The sequence below is a fragment of the Trichomonascus vanleenenianus genome, assembly GCF_965637985.1.
Source record: "Trichomonascus vanleenenianus strain CLIB 3782 genome assembly, contig: TRVA0_008S, whole genome shotgun sequence".
In the NCBI taxonomy this organism is placed as follows: Eukaryota; Fungi; Ascomycota; class Dipodascomycetes; order Dipodascales; family Trichomonascaceae; genus Blastobotrys; species Blastobotrys vanleenenianus.
In genome coordinates this window covers 190516-209444 of record NW_027481879.1, presented here as the reverse complement: position 1 = coordinate 209444, position 18929 = coordinate 190516, and the positions used below count along the sequence as shown (strand labels likewise).

General features: G+C 51.4%; 7 protein-coding genes across 7 annotated transcripts; 4 read left to right on the top strand and 3 right to left on the bottom strand.

Moving 5' to 3' along the window:
• Positions 1–197: 197 nt before the first annotated feature.
• On the top strand, positions 198–821 carry NSL1 (MIND complex subunit NSL1; the record flags this gene model as incomplete). Its single annotated transcript, XM_076683434.1, has 1 exon — positions 198–821. One exon carries the CDS (start codon positions 198–200, stop codon positions 819–821), a length of 624 nt encoding a protein of 207 aa, XP_076542349.1.
• Positions 822–1132: 311 nt separating this feature from the next.
• On the bottom strand, positions 1133–1752 carry SND3 (Snd3p; the record flags this gene model as incomplete). Its single annotated transcript, XM_076683433.1, has 2 exons — positions 1133–1408; positions 1459–1752. The coding sequence occupies 2 exons, from the start codon at positions 1750–1752 to the stop codon at positions 1133–1135; spliced, it is 570 nt and encodes a 189-aa protein (XP_076542348.1).
• Positions 1753–4771: 3019 nt separating this feature from the next.
• Positions 4772–6439, bottom strand: TED1 (Ted1p; the record flags this gene model as incomplete). Its single annotated transcript, XM_076683432.1, has 1 exon — positions 4772–6439. One exon carries the CDS (start codon positions 6437–6439, stop codon positions 4772–4774), a length of 1668 nt encoding a protein of 555 aa, XP_076542347.1.
• An 861-nt stretch (positions 6440–7300) lies between these two features.
• Positions 7301–8308, bottom strand: TRVA0_008S01948 (F-box protein; the record flags this gene model as incomplete). Its single annotated transcript, XM_076683431.1, has 1 exon — positions 7301–8308. One exon carries the CDS (start codon positions 8306–8308, stop codon positions 7301–7303), a length of 1008 nt encoding a protein of 335 aa, XP_076542346.1.
• A 771-nt stretch (positions 8309–9079) lies between these two features.
• SPT6 (chromatin-remodeling histone chaperone SPT6) lies at positions 9080–13466 on the top strand (the record flags this gene model as incomplete). The annotated part of the gene is made up of 2 exons (XM_076683430.1): positions 9080–9397; positions 9456–13466. 2 exons carry the CDS (start codon positions 9080–9082, stop codon positions 13464–13466), a joined length of 4329 nt encoding a protein of 1442 aa, XP_076542345.1.
• An 880-nt stretch (positions 13467–14346) lies between these two features.
• TRVA0_008S01904 (uncharacterized protein) lies at positions 14347–14630 on the top strand (the record flags this gene model as incomplete). The annotated part of the gene is made up of 2 exons (XM_076683429.1): positions 14347–14409; positions 14469–14630. The coding sequence occupies 2 exons, from the start codon at positions 14347–14349 to the stop codon at positions 14628–14630; spliced, it is 225 nt and encodes a 74-aa protein (XP_076542344.1).
• Positions 14631–15298: 668 nt separating this feature from the next.
• Positions 15299–18813, top strand: NEW1 (New1p; the record flags this gene model as incomplete). The annotated part of the gene is made up of 2 exons (XM_076683428.1): positions 15299–17448; positions 17541–18813. The coding sequence occupies 2 exons, from the start codon at positions 15299–15301 to the stop codon at positions 18811–18813; spliced, it is 3423 nt and encodes a 1140-aa protein (XP_076542343.1).
• Between the last annotated feature and the right edge of the window lie 116 nt (positions 18814–18929).

Here is an 18929-nt window from a genome sequence, read left to right as displayed (position 1 = left end):
TCCGCTGAAATGAATACCCGTAATACGTGTAGTTCGCCCAAGTGCGTAGGTCGAGTCCGGATACCGGAGCCGGCGGCCCGAATTGGCAATGGTGAGGACGGAAATCCGACACACCCCGATTGAGGAATTAAATGAAGGGACGCGGTTTGCCCATATAGATCGGCGACCTAAGTAGACACCAGAAGCAGAAGCGATATATGTCGGACTCAACAGGGGAGACGCTTCATACGAAGCTTCAGCTGGTCGCGGAAGACGTACGGTTTCTCAAGAACCAGTTCCTGGAGGCAGCTGAGGCCAAGTTGAACCTCCACCTGCCTACTACCGAGGAGGCCAGTCAGGATCCGTTACGCGACCAGGTGCGCGATCTGGTGGAAATGTTTGTCCATGACACGTTTGAAATGGCGCGCCACGCTATGATTGTTGATGGCGAGGACATGAGCGAAAAGGAGTCGCTTCAGCTAATGCTGGATACTTCGAATGAGGAGATTGAGCCGTTTGATGTAGATTTGAACGAAAAACTGCGCAGAATCTACGCTGAAGTGGACGAACGGACACTTGAAGTGAGTGAACTGCGGCGGAGTGTACCACTACAGGTAGTAGAACGGTATGAAATGGCCAATCGTCCAATTGTCGAAGACAACTCGGCAATGGAGGACGACACGGACCATATTGCAGTGGATATTGACTTCAAGGAAGTAGAAAAGGACTATGAAGCAGCCCTTGAGCAGCTGGCAAAGCTCAGGGGCTCGGTACCGGATTCTTATGCCGAATTGGACAAGCTACGGGAGACCATTCAATATCTCAAGGAGAGGTCAAGTTAATTAGTGGGGGAAAACGGTCTTGCTACATACGGGGGGAATGACGGATCACTAAAAAGGCCAGGTAAGCAGACTAATTCGCCCAGTTTCTGCTTCAAGGTGAATTCAATTCCTCAGTCTCTGCTTCAAACGAGGCATGGGCTCCAGTACAGTCCTGTGTTACTTGAGACGGGCGGACCGGCACCATTTGACCCCCTTACTAATGATTACGCAGTAACTTGACGTAATAAAACAGCTCCGAAGAGAGGCATATATTAATGGCTAATGATTATTTGGTGTAAATGGTAAGGAACAATTTATAATAATTTTCATATTTACTCCTCCTTGATGCCACCGGAGCCAGCGGTCTCGGCCTCGGAGATGCTCTTCTTGTCAGTCTGGGCACCGCCTGGGGCAGCACCGCCAAAGAGCGAGGTGGTCTTGAATGGTCGCTTGAGATCACCAGAGGCTGGCTTGCCAAAGATGTGGATCTTGACAATGTTCTGCTCGAGAGCAGACTTGAGTGGCATAATGGACTGAAGCAAGAGTGGGTTAGTGTACTTCATGTACAGATGCATGAAAGCCATCATGGCGATACCAGTGAAAACACCCTATTTCATAGTTAGTTCTTTTTTCCAAATGAAGCGAAATATTGGCTTACCTTGATGGCCGAGTTGACCTGCTGGAGATCATAGTCCTTGACGGTGGTCGTGACAAGCTTGTTCTCGGTGGTGCCGCTCAGAGCGTTGGCCGGCTCGACGTACTTGAGAGTAGTCATGTCATTCTTCTTGGCGATGACCTGTCGAGTGTAGAGATAGAGACCGAAAATCAGAACGTTCGAGAGAACGTAACCGACCCGGACAGCCAGGAGGATGGTTGGATCCTCAAACGGAATCTTCTTGGACACTTGCATCATGACAAGCATGATGACCAGGTTGGAAACGGCCGGGTTCATCTTTAAATCTACGGTTATCTGCTGGCAGGAGAGACGGCTCGAGGGTGATGGAGGATGAAAAATGCCACGGAGCAGCAGGAGGGGTCGATCATTAGTGTGCGGCACGCAACGTTCCCAGATATATGCAAATCCGACACACGCAGTACTTATGGGCACAACGGCCCCGGAATTAAGTCGATCACCTTCTGTGACATTCCAGGTATATTAATTGCTCGTACTTGTTGCTCTTTGGGGTTATATAAAATTCTATGATATGTGCTTTGATTTAACGTTGTTGTTGTTCAGTTTTTAAAGCTTTGAGGAGCCAGCATTACACAGAATACCGTAATTGGGGGGTCCAGTCCCCCCAAGCCCCCCTGGGGCACCGCTTTGCAGTGGCCTCTTTTAAGAGTTGATTGGTACTAGAATTCGTAGATCCTGAAGTTGGCAAATGTGGGGTTTGTAATTCTTTCGCTACCAATATGTGCCCATATGGGAATTAACTAATATCCAATTACAGAGTATATGGTGCTAGCGTAGTTTACACAGTTGTCTTAAGTAAGATGGTATAAAGTCTAAGGAATAAAATATCTGATAGTTCTTGCCCATGTCTACATTAGGGCAGTGCTTATATTAGGCAGGATAAGGTCTTAATGAATGAAGCACCAAGGCTAGCTGTGAAGCATGCATTAGAGTACATATAGATCAGATTGGCGAAAGTTAGACAATACCGGGTAAAAAGGCATTAAAAATGTTTAAACAACGTAACCTTCATAACCTAGGTAGTAAATAAATGGCTGGGCCCGGAAACACTTTACATAGGCCAGATGCACGCCGAGTAATAAACAGGTGAGGTAGGTACATAGGGGATATCTCATGATATCGTAGCCTTGGTTGGATTACAGCTCCTAGCGAGTGATGACGGCGGTCTGAATGGTATAGACACTGAATTTATTTAACATTGCACGACCTGTGTAAAACAAAGTAAAACTGCATTTCTTTATTGTGGTTTTTCATGAAAGTTTCCAGCGTAGTTCTACCGTGCAACCTTAAAAAAGAGTAGATCCAAGCAAAGTACAGTAGCGCTGACAGACCTGCAAGCCAAATTTGGAGTATTGACAGCGCTTGGGGTACACGTCATAAACCGGTACTACATGTAGTTTTGGTTATAACTAGTTATCGTACATCATATGTATCATCGACGGAGTAACTTGTAGTCAGGTGAAAAGCCGTGCACGGCTAAACGACCCCACAAAACTACCCCTGAGCCTTACCCCCGCCGCAGGCCCGCTCCCAAGGGCCCACTATGCCCGAACCGCCTGTATTGGCATCCAGCCGTCAGGCAGCGCAAGTATGCGATCAAAACCTTACGGTGGGCCAGAGAGTCGAAAGACTCTGGAATCGAGTAGAGAGCAGCATGGATGATGGAGACAATGCCGGAGACGAACTTGGCAACCTGAATGCCAACAGACGACTCGGCCAAGACAAACATGTCCAAGAATCGGAAGTCCTTCCAAAAGACTGCCTCACAGCTGGTGGACGACAGTAGACGTTGGGTAGATGTAGCTCATGGTATCAAGTTCACGATGGCAGAAAACACTATCGTCGAATTCTTGTTCTCCTTCGATTTTTTTTTTCGAAAGATATGGTACACTATGCCCGGGGGGGTTCTACCACGTTGCAGAGTGTTAGCATCCTTAACCCTACACGAAAGCTTGGAGATCAAATCCAGCCTGCTACACTCCACAGGTTCACCAACCGAAATAAGCCCATGCAGGGGTTATTGAAATCTGAGACCCGTTCCGAGGAGATTCGATCACAAATGCGAGACGTAATTCACCAGAATCACATTCCGGCGCCGTATGATCGCGACCCCGACTGGTATCATAGAGTTTTCACCTCAGGGTATTATATCTATGGGAAGATTGTAACATAGTGGTAAGTACATTGTACTAAAAGTACAATAAAATCTAATACCAATCAAATCAATTAAAATCTGTGGAATGGCCGGGTCCGGAGTCTAAAACTTTCCTCTTAGAATATGTACACACGTAGGCGGTTTTATATTTGTCGGAACCTTTTAGCTCTTCTTGAGCTGCCTGTGCGTCTTTTCCCATTTCTCTCATTGCCCCCTTCACACTGCTCAGCTCTTGCAATTGAAGGATGCAAATTACAACCGTCAGATGAACCTTTTGAAGGTGAGAAGAGCTAAAATGGTCCGACAAATATAAAGCTGCCTACGTGTGTTTGTGTGGTAATCATACTCCACAATTGCGTGTGACTGGATGTGTATATTATTCTTCTTGCTAGTTGCTATTGCGGTATTTTGATGAGCTTTACGCCAATTCCTCAATTCTAGAGCGCCTCAATTCTCCGATACTTCTGGGGTAGCCCCGATTCCACAGGTGGGTTAACCGTCTATTCCTCAAGATAGGGAGGCATTCTGGACTTCTTAAAGGATATACCGGTACCTCATTGTTCCGGTGAGAAGACCTTGGTCATCAAAGTAATCTTTATACTTCTAACTGCACTATACCAAGTATATAACGACGCGCTGTTGATACCAGTAATTGGACAGAGGGATGACGGATTGCGGCAAGTGATTTTGCCCCCAGGGAGGTCTGCCCTACAGAATACTGTGTGCGGCCAAATTTCTATCGGCCGACCGAGTATAGCAGATAGAATGTACTGGAATAATACGTAATATATGGTTGATTGATAGAGGAACTACGTCGTAACAGTATAAGTATAAGATCAGTCATGATCAAATTTTCTCAATAATATGCAAGAGTAGTTGAGAAAAGAAGAAGGCCGTCGATTTATAAATTACGTCCTCTCAGCTCTCTCAGGTAAGGGATTCATTGCAGTCATTAAAATTGTAGACACTTCTAGGGTTGCTCATTGACTAATGTTACAAACGGCAGTTTACCCCATGAGCGGTGATACCGCAAGGAACGTTCGCGAAAAGGTGCAGTCATAAACATGGAACTCAACAGTTGGTATTCTTTTGCAACGCCGGGCGAAGAATTATCGGTAAACGTTAATGTCGTGACGAGGATCGCGACCGTAGGTTGCGACTACTTTTGCGTTTCTGCGGCAGCGGCTCCGGAGATAGCAGTCCATTACGTGCAGCTCTAAAATTGGTGGAATTGGTGAGATCAGTGGTATTGGCGGAATTGGCGGAATTGGTGGAATTGGTGGCATTTTTGGTATCGTCTTCGCTTTTAGCCAAGGACCTTAACGAGCTGAAAGATGAGATTGTCCTTAGTGTTTTTATAGGCGCGCTCAGCAATGGCGAGGACTGCTTCCGCGATAGCGTTGGACGCTCGTCAGACGACGAAGGCTGGTATAGCGAGGTCGGTCTCAGGTTCATTGAAGACCGGGGTCTCAACTGGTTTGGTGGAGGGGGCGGCGAGAGCGGAGTAAGCAGCGTTGGAGACTTGAGATTAGCGTAGGATCGACGACCCCGTAAATTGGCATGAGAAGACCGAGACCGTAGATTCTGCTGGGAAGACTTTGGCCGAAGCGAGAGCTGCGATGGCCTTGAACGCAATGTCGACTGTGAAGGCCTTGAACGCAATGTCGTTTGCGACGGGCGTGACCGCAAAGAAACCTGTCGACGCCGTGGCGAAAGAGTCTTGATTGCAATTAGCAGCGTAATGTAAATGACCAGCGTATACATGGCAATATTGGTGACCACTTTGGTGACCCACCAAATGTGCTGCACGGCGAACCGGCACAAAGAGTACTCGTACTGCCAGTTCCCCTCGTCGTCTACTACGGCAGTCATGAGACCGCTATTTCCTCCATACTCGCCCATCATACTCCGGACCGTGAACTCTTTGATAGACGTTGTAGAGGGGTAGGTCAAGTTCGAATTGATGCGCTCCGCTACCCACTGGCCACTGTCGGACTTTCGGTATACGGACTCACATCCCTCATGATCGTGGCCCGTCATTATTATGCCGCCGTGCTCTCCAAAGACAGAGTTAATCACCAGCTGCGTCGACTCTATACTTAAGTGGTTCTGTGATCGCAGGGCTCCGTTGGAGTAGTACTTAAAGTACGGGCCATCGACACAGATTCCCGCCTCCTTGTACATGGGCACATGGGTCAGCAAAATCGTCGGACCGTCTACTTTATGGCGCTTAACCTGCTCTAGGAATTGGACCGTGTCGTCATGGAACTTCTTTTCGGCCCAGGGGCCATCCAAAGCCAACGAATTGAGCACAACCAGCCGCCACGGCCGGCCCTCCCTGGTGATATAAACGCGTATGAAGTTGACCTTGCCAAACGCCTTCTCGTACCGCTCGATGCGCTGGGTCGTCATCTCGCCTGAATAGCCTACATCGTGGTTCCCGCTGATATTGATGAATTCGGGCGACTTGATGTAGAGTGGACGGAAGATGCGCTTTTTGTACCGCTCAACGCGCCGAAAGAACTCGTCATCCTTGATCCACTGACTTGATAGCAGGTCGCCCATGACGGCGATGTGGGTCGGGTCGAGCCGGCCCGTAGTCACCTTGTAGACGTGCCCCAGGAAGTAGTCGTTCCCGAAGATATCGAGCTTGTTACGCAGCGGCGTACCTGGTGAGGACCCGCGGATCTGGGGATCGCCGAACGCGAGGATGCGGATGGGCGCGTCGTTATGGGCGAAATGGCATTGGCTACTCAGCAGGTCGTAGTTGTGGATATACAGGTTGAGCATGAGCGAGACAGCGCACAGCGTGGTTATGGCCCTGCTTAATAACTTCTGGATAAACGTCATCGTACCATAACTCAAGCGAATAAAGCTAGCATTCAATAAGTGATTAGCGACTTAGCCAAACGACGACCGGTTTAATTTTTGCCGTTTACAGCTAGGTTTGGTACTACAAGATGTAAATCGAAAAGCTATGCGTCTCAGATGCGCGTGTTCCGCATGTCAGCTCCACCGCCGCCTCGATCTGTTCCGCCAAGAAAGGAGAGTAGGTACGAAATAGTGGACCAAATTGTCGGTAAAACGAAGCCGTTTAATATTGCAGGTTATACGTTTTCAAATAGTAACGCTACCATAATCTTCTCAACCTCACTGGTGGGCTGCTGAACCTAGTGCCGAAGGCCGACTTGACGTCATTTCGCGACATTTTGATTACTCCCCGCTGACTAATCGCCGATTCGACTTCCAGCCGCAACCCCTTGAAAGTGAAGTCGGCCGATAACTTCGTAGATGCCGTAGCAAAATAAACTAGGTAAAAAGTGATTCATTAATGGCTAGTAATAATTAGTGTACAATTTCATAGGTGTAGTATAATGACACACGTAAAATTGGTGTTCGTTACTGGAGACAGCATACCATGGTAATACCGCTATCATACCAACTCACACATAGAAATAAAAGTGATTCACTACCATGTACTGCAATAAACTCTCGTAAAAGTGATATCGCTAATGGTTAGTGATTATCAACTACAGCCTCGCAGAGGAATGTAATAGTACTACGTTAAAGCGGTGTTCGTTACTCGTTAGTAATAGATATTGTACAACCTCGTAGATAGAGCAAATAAACTACGCAAAAAAAGGACCATCGTTACTGATTTGTAATAGCCGCTGTAGCTAATAAAACAAAGTCGCAAGGCTGGCCCTTGATGGCCCACGGTGCGCCTCTAACCATGCCCGAGTCCCGAAAGTCGATAGCAACAGGGATGCCTGTGGCGATTGCGCGAGACGTCTGAACAAACTGCATGGCCAGGTCCCTGGAAAGCCATGGCACGCCGCGGATGGTCAGTTTGCATAGCCGCTCGAGCCTGGCAATGGCGATCATTAAATGTTCGGACGTGACTCTCTGCAGGTCCTGGATCTTCCAGCTATGGCTCTTATTTGGAAGGTCTGACACGAACTTCACCAATGGCTGCTGCTTGGGCTTACAATCCAGTAACAAAGTTACGACATGAGATGGTTTGGTCAGAACGTAGTAGTCTGGGGCCAGGGGGAGGTGCGACAAGTTGAGTGCCCGCAGGTTGACACAGCAGTCCACCAACTGGAGCACTGATCCAATTGGCAAATCTTTAAGCATGGAATAGTCCTCCGACAGCCCGTGCAGCGGGTGTGGAGTTGAACAGCACCCTGAGTGCCGTCGCTTTTGGTGCGGCCGTTCTCTGGGATGGACTTCCGAGAGCAGCTTCCAGTCTCTCCAGCCCGCCAATGGCGGGGCGTTGTGACGCTCGCCGTTTTCGATGCGACTGAAGTCGAGCGTTTTTGTCATTCCCGCCAATTCCGCATTCCCCGTGACCGTAGTCACGAACTGCGCAACGCGGTACGTCGACGTCAGGTATGGCCGGTCATAGAGAAAGCCTGTAACGCACTCATTCATGCGCTTGCTCGTGTAGAAGAGCCGCAGGATGTCCAGTGGCCCCAAATAGCCTGCGATAATCTCCAGAATCTCTGGCGGAAGCACATATAACGGCACTCCCCTGGATCGGCGCCGCCTTACCGGCGCAACGGTGACAGGGCGCAACGGTGCGGGCACATGGAATTCAAGCCCGTTGGACCTCAGCGAGAGCTCCAGAGGCGAGCTGTGCATTATGTACTGCTTCATGTCACGTCCAGCTCAACTCTTAGCTCAGCGAGGGAGGTTGGTAGCAGCAGGTGGGTCCTGAATCTCCTCTCTCCTCATGGAATCACAGGCTTTTGCTACTGTGCGGCTCATGCATCACATGTTTCGTATGTATTACGATCTGCTACCACGCACGAGTGCCAATGCGGCCTACGTACCAACGGCTCGTCCCCCACGCGCGTGTACGCAGCCGTTGAACCCGTTTAATTTAAAAGGCCAGCCATATGAACTCTTTGGTAATAATACCAACGTCAAAAAAAAGGCTTTTAGTATCGCGATGGGCGTGCCAAAGGTGGAGCGCTGGTGGGGCGGGCGGGGCTATTTTTGGGGGAGCAAACGCTATTTGAGCCGCACGAACAGCGGCTCAAGCATTGCACGTGACTTTGCTCGGCTCGATACAACTTCGAACCCCTCTGCGTAGCGGAGTCACCGGCGGGTTTGGGGGCTGGCCCCCAAGTCAATTGGATTACATGTAGCAGTGTATTCGAGTGCCAGCCCTCGAGCTCGGATAGCTGGTGGCCAGGCCAGACCCCTCGTATCAACGTACCTGGGGGGGGGGGGGGAGAGGGGGGCCAGACCCCTCGTATCAAGTACGACTTTTCGTGCGGCTCAACATAACTCTGTTGTGCGGCTCGACTTAACTTAACACATAACTCCCAATCAAGTTAGACGCCCCTCCACGAAATCTCCTGGGATCGAAAGGGAACGACGTGAAAAAAGCGCTTTCCCTGGATATCACACGCATCACAAACGATGAGCGATCCGTCAGAGATTGATCACTACAACGATCCGGAGAAGGACTATGATGAAGAGGTAGAGGACGAAGAACCGGACTCGTCGGAGGAAGAAGAAGACGACGATGAGGAGGAGCTTGCGCGGGTACGGGACAACTTTATCGTCGACGACGACGAGGAAGAGATTGAAGACACGAGCATGAGGCGCAAGAAGAAGAAGCGGAGACGGAAGCAGAGGGCATCGCCAGAGGTGGAAGAGCGCCATCGCAACGATGAGTTGGAAGACGACGATCTAGACCTCATCCTGGAGAATACTGGAACAGTTCGAAGCAACGAGGTATGTATACCACCAAGAAAGGTTAATGGGACATTGATAGCTAACTATGATGGATTAGCCGCGTTATAAACGTTTGAAACGTGCTGGAGGCGACGAAGGCCAGCGAAGAGGGCTGACTGAAATGTTTTCCGACGAAGATGAGGTGGAAGAACGGGGCCAGCCGACCATTGCTAACGAGTTTGACGACTTTATCGAAGAGGATGAGTTCTCGGACGAAGAACGAAGGCGAAAAGAAGACTACGACGTGCGAGCCACCTCACGTAAGGCCGAGCGACGAGGCGGCTTGCCCAGCGTACTCAGCAGCGAGCTGACTGGTATCGATGAAGACAAGCTTAACGAGATCTACGAAGTGTTTGGCGACGGCGAAGAATACGACTGGGCCCTGGAGGCCGAAGATCAGATGGAGCTGGCTTCCGACGAAGAAGAAGCTGAAGTTAAGCTCAAGGACGTGTTTGAGCCCGGAGAGCTGAAGGCCCGTCTCATGACCGAAGAAGACAACGCCATCCGGGTCGTAGACGTGCCAGAACGGTACCAGCTGCTGCGGCAGGCATGTAAGATGGAGTACGAGTTGAGTCAGGAAGAGTTCGAAGAGGAACAGACGTGGGTGGCCGAGAAAATGGCCGAAGAGAAGACGGCGTTCCTCGAGAGCCAGCCGCATCTGCGCCCAGAGCTCACCAGCGCAGTACGGAAAGTCGTAGAGTTCATTTCTCGTCAGAACCTCGAGGTGCCGTTCATCTGGCAGAACCGTAAGGATTATCTGGTCCACTACAAGACTGTTCCCGAGGGGGAAGAAGCCCAGACGAAAACCACCTCGGAACAGCTCCTAACGCGTGATGACCTGTGGCGCATTGTCCAGCTGGACCTTGAATTCCACGGCATCCTCGAAAAGAAAAAGACGGTGAAAAAGATCTACACTAGCATGGATACGTATGATGACGTTTACGAGGAGTTTTTCAAGTCGAGCTCGACTCTGGTCGACTTCCAGGACCTTATGGATTACGTGCAGTTCAAGTTCTCGGCACAGATCCGGTCGCAGGCGGCCAATGGCGGTGAACAGCAGATCAAACGCCACTCGCGGTTCAGCAAGTTCGAGCGCATTAGGACCAGCCCTGTCTATGAACTAGTCGAGGCGTTCGGTCTGACCGCTGAGCAGCTGGCGGAGAACGTTGAAGCGGCCTCACGGCTCAACTACTGCGATGACCCGGCGGTGCCGCCACTGGAGCTGGCCATGAAGTTTACAGCCAAGACCGAAGGCAGCGACAAAGCCCCAGAGTACGTGGAGCCTGAGCATGCTCTGGAAGACGCCGAGCAAATGCTTGCCGAAGAGATCTTGTACAACCCTAAGCTGCGACGGGCCATCCGCAAGGCGTTCTGGGAGAAGGCCAAGGTCGATATTATCCTTACTGATAAGGGCCACAAGAAGATTGACGACGGCAGCTCGTACTACGATTTCAAGTATGCCATTAACCGCACTTTTGATGAGCTGCGCCTCAAGCCAGAGCTATACCTTCGTATGCTCCAGGCCGAGACTGAAGGGCTAGTCACGGTCCGAGTATCATACCCAGACTACAAGACGACCCTGTTCAAGACGATTCTCGACCAGTACTTCACTTCGGATAACGTTTCCGACGTGGCGACCAAGTGGAACGAAGCACGAGGCGTCATTCTCAAGATGGCGTCGCGCAAGTTCGTGCCGCTCATCGCGCGGAACATCAAGGAGGACCTCAAAAACGACTGCCAGCGGGCGCTCTACTTTGAGCTGCGTAACAGCTTTGCCGAGAAACTCGACCAGGCTCCGTACAAGCCTCCGGGATACGTCGCGGGGACCACGGCGCGGGTTCTGGCAGTGTCAGCCGGCAACGGAAACTTTGGCCGCGACGCCGTTTTGGCAGTCATGGTCGACGAAGACGGGGAAATCATTGAATACGGCAAGTTCGGCGATCCTCGAGACCAGGAGTTTAGGACCAAGTTTGTTGATATGGTCAACAATAACAAGCCGGACGTCATTGGCATGGCTGGGTTCACGGTAAACTCGTCTCGTCTCTTCACCATCATCGAGGATATCATTCGCACCGAGCAGCTGACCGCCGGTGGCCGAGATGTCGACGAAGATGAAGAAGAAGAGGAGGAGAATGGCGAAGGCAAGGAAAAGCAGCTTCTTGAGCTCATCTGGGTGCAGGATGAGATTGCGCGGCTTTTCCAGAAGTCGCCGCAGGGCATTGCCGAGTTCTCGGAGCACACGCCGCTGAGCCGGTACTGCATTGCCCTGGCACGGTTTGTGCAGTCTCCGTTGCTGGAATACGCGTCCCTGGGGGACCAAATCTCGGCGATCCACATCCACAAGAAGCAGTATTTATTGCCGGCGGACTTGTTCCGCGAGGCGGTCGAGTCGGTGTTTGTTGACTACGTGAACCTGGTCGGCGTTGAGATTAACGAGGCGGTGGGCTCGACCTACACTGGCAACCTGCTGCCGTTCGTAGCCGGCCTGGGCCCGCGAAAGGCCATCAGCATAATTCAGGCAATTCAGAGCCACGGCGGGTCGATTGCCAACCGTCAGGAGCTCATTACCAAGAACATTACTACCAAAAACACGTTTATGAACTGCGTCAGCTTCCTGAAGATTCCTTACGAGCGGCGGTCGGTGCAGAGTGAGGAGATTGACGTGCTCGATGCCACGCGAATCCATCCCGAGGACTACGAGCTGTCGAAGAAGATTGTCGGCGATGCGCTGGAGTACGATGAAGAGGACATTGACGAGTACGAGTCTGCGGGAGGCGTTGTGGCGCACATGGTTTCGAGCAAGCTGACCCACAAGCTGAATGAGCTGAGTCTCGCCGAGTTCGCCAACAAGCTGTACGAGGAGTTCCATACCAAGAAGCTGGCGACCTTGGAGATAATCCGGGACGAGATCAAGAACCATTACGAGGAAAAGCGGCGGCCGCTGCTGCGGCTGACTGAGCTCCAGGTGTTCACGATGCTTACTGGCGAAACCGCCGAGTCTCTTTACAAGGGAGCAGTCGTGCCAGTCAGTGTTAAGCGGGTCAGCGGCCCTGTAGCGTTCGTGCGGCTGGCGTGCGACGTCGAAGGTGCCATTCCCACCAATATGTTGTCCGACTCAGGTGAGCGACCGTACTTGACCAACGGCCAAACGCTTCAGGCCATTGTCAAGTCGATTGACTACGCACGATTCTCGGCGGAGCTGTCGGCGCGGCCCAACGAGATCGAAGAGGCCGTCTACAAGCAGCAGCACCCGCGACGGGACCCCAAGAAGTGGAACATGACTGCCGAGGAGGCGGACCGCATGAAGGTTGTGCAGAAGGAGCAGGAGCAGGCCAAGGCGCGGCGCATTGTCAACCACCCCAAGTTTGTGCTCATGAACAGCTCCCAGGCCGAGCAGTACCTTGCGGGCCAGCCGATTGGCGATTTTGTCATCCGACCGTCGTCGCGCGGGTACGATCACGTTGCCATTACGTGGAAGGTCGACAACCAGGTATACCAGCATATTGACGTGGTGGAGATCGACAAGGAGAACGAGTACTCTGCGGGGCGGCTGCAGGTAGACCGGTATGTGTACAGCGATTTCGACGAGCTTATCATTGAGCACCTCCAGCCCATGGTACGCAAGGTGCACGAGATGACTTCGTCGGACAAGTACCGCACTGAGTCGCGCGACCAGGTGGATCAGTTCCTGACGGTTTACACCGAGTCAAATGCGAAGCGGGCTGCATATGCGTTTACACTGGACCACAAGCGGCCGGGGTACTTCCAACTGTGCTTCAAGGCCAACGACAAAGCACCTGTTGAGCACTGGCCGGTCAAGGTCATCCCCAAGGGATTCCGGCTGATGCAGCACGAGTATCCCGGGGTAATTGAGTTGTGCAATGGTTTCAAGATGATTTACCAGAACAAGGCTCAGGAGAAGCGAGACCGGCAGAATCGACACGGCGTGGATCCCCGGTATGCCGCTGCCCCTGCCGCCGCGCCCAGGGACTACCCTCGTCCTGCGGCTCCTGCGTCTGGCTATCGGTACAACCGTCCGGCGACTACGAAGTACGGATACCGGCGATAACCCACTAATGTTTGGCCCCCACTACTAATCTTTGGCATGATTTCAAAGAGAAAAGACCTGTATTAATGTAACTAGTACTTTTATATTATTAATGTATTGCTTGTTTTAATGAGTCTGGGGGCTGTCCCCCAGCTACGGGAGCTCGAGGGCTGGCCCTCGAATACACTGCTGCTCCAACTGACTTGGGGGCCAGACCCCCGGTGGCTCTGCTTCGCGGAGGGTTTCGTTTTAGTACTGTTTAATTATTGCTGATGCCCGACTGTATAATGTTCGGATCACTATTCTAGACCCCTCCCCATATTCAAGCAAGCAATAGGCGTTTATAATATATTATACATGTATTAAGAGCTGGATGGCTCATTGATGACTCAAGATAAAACACTCATCCGAGAAGCCGGTGCCTTGAACGGCGTATTCGGCATCTCATAGAGCCCGGACCATTATTCGAGAAAAGATTAAAAGGCCAAGTTGTCGAAGCCTTTCATATTGCAATATTACCTTTTGTATATTGCAATATCAGTAACCAGTTAGCTGCAGCAACAATACTTAGCGATTTCTCCCGCTTAGCGTGATATCACGACAGGCAGATGAGCAGCCACGGTTGGCCGGCATCGGCCATATCAATCAGTCCGTGATCGGAACGACAGCCACAGTTATCTGATGATAACACGCAGCCGCACTACGCCTCCGATATCGGGGTAGCAGGAAAGGCCCTCCAGTACAGGCCGGTCAAGGCAAGCAGGATACAAACGAGAAATCATTTATAATAGCAAACTCTGGCCCTTGCATCTCCTTCTCCTTTCCCTTCCTCTATCCCTCTCCTTTTCCCCCAGCTACTGTATTTATTTTTAACGACTATTATTTATTTATTTGTGTGAAGATGATGAGCTCCGAGTCCGTCCAGGTCCAGCAGCAGCCATCCGGTACCGACGCCTCGCTATACGTGAGTATTATACAGACAGCCCTAAATCCATAACTCAGCGATCTAACTCTTGGATTTAGTCTACCTCGCCTTCGGAAGAGCGAGCGGAGCAATTGGTAAAATTTTTGTGCGCCCGGGGCTACGGCAAGTCGGAGTCACTTAATGCATTGAAACAGAACGACTTTAACTTGGACGACGCGCTGGTAACGCTCTGCTTGAAGGGCTCAGCCAAACCGAAATGAAAAACGTGCGCCGTCTAAAAATATTAACGACACCCTTCTATAACCATCGATTGCCGAGTGTTACCAACGACTTACTCTCTTTCTTGCATATGTTATAATTTATTTATCCCCATTTACTCATAGAGATTATCCATATTAATCTAATGAATATCCTGTTATTCCCTTGATTTTACTATTATATTACAGGTACTCTTAATAGCCGTTATCTGCCAAGTCTGTGAAAACCCTGTGCATTTAACTGCGCTGTAAATGAAGGCACGGTGGCAGCGTGCAGAGTCGGGTGAACCATTCACCAACCCACGTTGGTTCCAACCAAGCAACTCCACTCCCCGAGGTAAAGCCGACAATGTTTGAGCGGGGCCGTTAATCCAAACGCAAAACTCTAGTAGTTTATTGAAATGCCTCATTTAGTACAACATCAATACTTCTGGTAATAATAGATGGCCGTATTATAATAGTGGTGTGCGGCTTGAAATGCGGCTGTGATGCGGCTCATACGGCTGTAACGTACCGTCGGAGCTCCGTGAAAAGTTTCAAAAAAAAAAATTTGGCAGGCGATAATCAATCAAGGCCAACTTTTTGCTTTACAACGTTAGAATAAAAAAGGTTGATTACTTGCTACCAGCCCTAAAAGGTACTTTCCTTTGTAAAATTCATCTCGTAGCAGTATGCCGCCGAAGAATAAGTTCAAGAAGATCAGCTTGGACGAGCTGGAGCCGTCCAAGCCAGCTTACTCGCCTCTCGCTGATCAATACCGTGGCCAGTTCGTTCCAGGTCAGTACGGCCAGTTCGTTCCGGGCCAGTATAACCAGTATAATCAGTACAACCAGTACCAAAACTACGGACAATACGAGCAGCCACAGCAGCAGTTTGTTGCTACGTACTCGTCGAACCCATCCACTGCTCCGGCTAGCGGTTCTGCGACTCCGTCCTTCTCTGCTAACACCTCATCGCTGTCGCTGGCGTCTCTGTCCAGCGCATTGAAGGATCTGGAGACAACGCCCGCTTCCGAGCACTTTGAAGGCATTTACCAGGCCCAGAGCCTCGCCGAGGTCCGAACTTCCGTCAATGCGCTCGTCGAGGTCCTGGAGAAGGATGGCGCTGACAAGATCGAGCGATACTACGTCCAGGAGCATGTTTCATCCCTTTCTAAGGTTAAGAAGCCGCTCATCAGGGAAGGCGCGATGCTTGTGCTGACGTCAATTGCGCGAAAGTTTGGCGCCGACTCCCCTGCCGAAGCCTATTTGGTCCAGTCGCTCGGATCTGCCCTTGATCTGCTCGCCGATAAGGAGAACAGCGTCAAGCGAAGCGCCCAGACTGCTGTTGACTCGATCTACGCTATTTATCCAGACGAGGCCAAGGTCTCTGCTGTGCTGACCAAACTCGTCGAGTACCTCAACTCGTCCGCCAAGTGGCAGTCCAAGATTGGTGCTCTTAAGCTGGTGGAGAAGATCCTCGAAGAGGTGCCGCAGGACTTCTTGGAGTCGCGATTTGTCGACACCCTGCCCACTTTGACTAACGTTATGCATGATATGAAGCCAGAGCTCTCCAAGGCAGCGCGGCACACTCTGACTGCGTTCGCCAACCGGCTGGACAACCAGGACGTGATTCCACGAATCCCCATCATCGTGGATACGCTTTCCGACCCGAAGAACGTCCAGAACTGCATCAAGGCGTTCTCCCAGGTCACCTTTGTCACTGAGGTCACCGAGCCGACTCTGGCCACTCTTGTGCCCATCCTCAGCCGAGCGCTCAACATGTCTTCCTCCTCTCAAGACTCGCTGCGACAGACCGTTATCGTTGTTGAGAATCTGACACGGCTGGTGCACAACCCGAAGGAGGTCAAGGCGTTCATCCCAGAGCTGCTGCCTGGTATCCGAAAGGTGGTTGACACGGCCGCTCAGCCAGAGGTGCGAGAACTCGCGACCAAGGCCAAGAAGGTGCTGGAGGACGCCGAAAAGGACGAAAACACTAAGAAGACCACCATCACCATTGAAGAAGCGCGGGATTCTGTAGACCTTGAAGATTACACGCTCAAGGAGTACGTTTCCCAGCTGGTCCAGATCGATGTCAACACGCGTGAGTTCAAGCGCCTCGAGAAAGTCTACCAGACTTACACTTCTTCCACCGAAGACGATACGGCGGACAAGATTTCCCACTTTAAGGGTCTCTTCGTCGACACTGCTCAGGCGGAGACCGTTGAGGATGGCGTCGAAATCGTCAATGCCAACTTCTCGCTGGCCTACGGCGGCAAGATGCTGCTCAACAAGACTACTCTGCGCCTGTTCCAGGGCCACCGGTACGGTCTTTGTGGCCGAAACGGTGCCGGTAAGTCCACCCTCATGCGAGCCATTGCTGAGGGCAAGCTCGAAGGATTCCCGGACAAGTCTCAGCTCAAGACTTGCTTCGTCGAGCACAAGCTCCAGGGCTCTGAGGCGGATATGGACATTGTCGGCTTCATTGCCTCCGACCCAGACCTTGCCCATGTCCAGCGAGACGAAATCTCCAAGGCCCTGGCTGAGGTTGGCTTCGACGACGAGCGACAGGCCCAGCAGGTGGGTGCTCTTTCCGGTGGCTGGAAGATGAAGCTTGAACTGGCGCGAGCCGTGCTCATGAAGGCAGACATTCTGCTGCTCGATGAGCCTACTAACCATTTGGACGTGGGCAATGTCAAGTGGCTGCAGGACTATCTTATTACCCACACTAACATTACTTCCCTGATTGTATCCCACGACTCTGGCTTCCTCGACGCTGTGTGCACGGATATTATCCACTACGAAAGTAAGAAGCTTGTCTACTACAAGGGCAACCTTTCTGAGTAAGTCCCCCTTCCCCCACACATCACTTTTGTGCATTTGTATGATATCATGTGCACTTTTTATTGATTATATGATATGCTAACCGCTTTAGATTCGTCAAGGTCCGACCAGAGGGCAAGGCGTATTACACGCTGACCGACTCCAACCTGCGAATGGCCTTCCCACCACCAGGCATTCTCTCCGGTGTCCGATCCAACACGCGAGCGATTGCACGAATGAGCAACGTCACTTTCACCTACCCAGGCGCCGCCAAGCCATCGCTCAACAACGTGTCGTGCTCCCTCTCTCTGTCGTCGCGAGTGGCCATTCTCGGTCCAAACGGTGCCGGCAAGAGTACTCTCATTAAGCTCCTTACCGGCGAGCTTGTGCCAGCAGAGGGCAAGGTCGAGAAGCATCCAAATCTGCGAATCGGCTACATTGCCCAGCATGCCCTGCAGCATGTTGAACAGCACAAGGAGAAGACTCCTAACCAGTACTTGCAGTGGCGATACAAGAACGGCGACGACCGAGAGATCCACCTGAAGCAGTCGCGACAGTGGTCCGAGGAAGAGAAGGCCCAGATGTCCAAGCCCATCAAGATTGACGATGGCTTCGAGGCACGAGTCATTGAGGCTATCCTCGGCCGACAGAAGCTCAAGAAGAGCTTCCAATACGAGATTAAGTGGCTCAACTACCAGCCCAAGTACAACTCATGGCTTTCGCGGGATTTCCTCATTGAGCAAGGGTTCGGCAAAATGGTGCAGAAGTTCGACGACCACGAGGCGTCGCGAGAGGGTCTCGGCTACCGAGAGCTGTCTCCTCCAGTTATCCGAAAGCACTTTGAGGACGTTGGTCTTGACGGTGACATTGCCGATCACACTCCACTCGGAAGCCTTTCTGGTGGCCAGCTGGTCAAGGTGGTCATCGCCGGTGCCATGTGGAACAACCCACACTTGCTGGTTCTCGACGAGCCTACCAACTATCTCGACCGAGACTCCCTCGGTGGGCTGGCGGTTGCCATTCGAGACTGGAGCGGTGGCGTTGTCATGATTTCGCATAACAACGAGTTCGTCGGCGCGCTATGTCCAGAACAGTGGCATGTTGAGAACGGCGCGGTCATTCAGAAGGGCATTGCGGCTGTGGACGCGAACCGATTCGACGACAGCAGCCGAGAAGGTACCCCATCCCGCGCTGCCAGCCCTGTTCCAGAAAAGAAGGCTGGCGACGACGACAGTCCTAGCAACATCAAGGTTCGAACGAAGAAGAAGAAGCTCACCCGAAACCAGCTCAAGGAGCGAGAGGTGCGACGACGACAGCGGTACATCGACTGGCTCAACAGTCCAAAGGGCACTCCACGAACTCCAGACACTGACGACGAGGAGTAATGGCTTACAGATAAAATAATAACTTAATTATAGACTAGAAATACGGTAATTAACTATTCATGTGAGTCCCTCTTTTTTGTCCTTAGAGCTCTGCTACGAGGGGACTCAAGATGCTT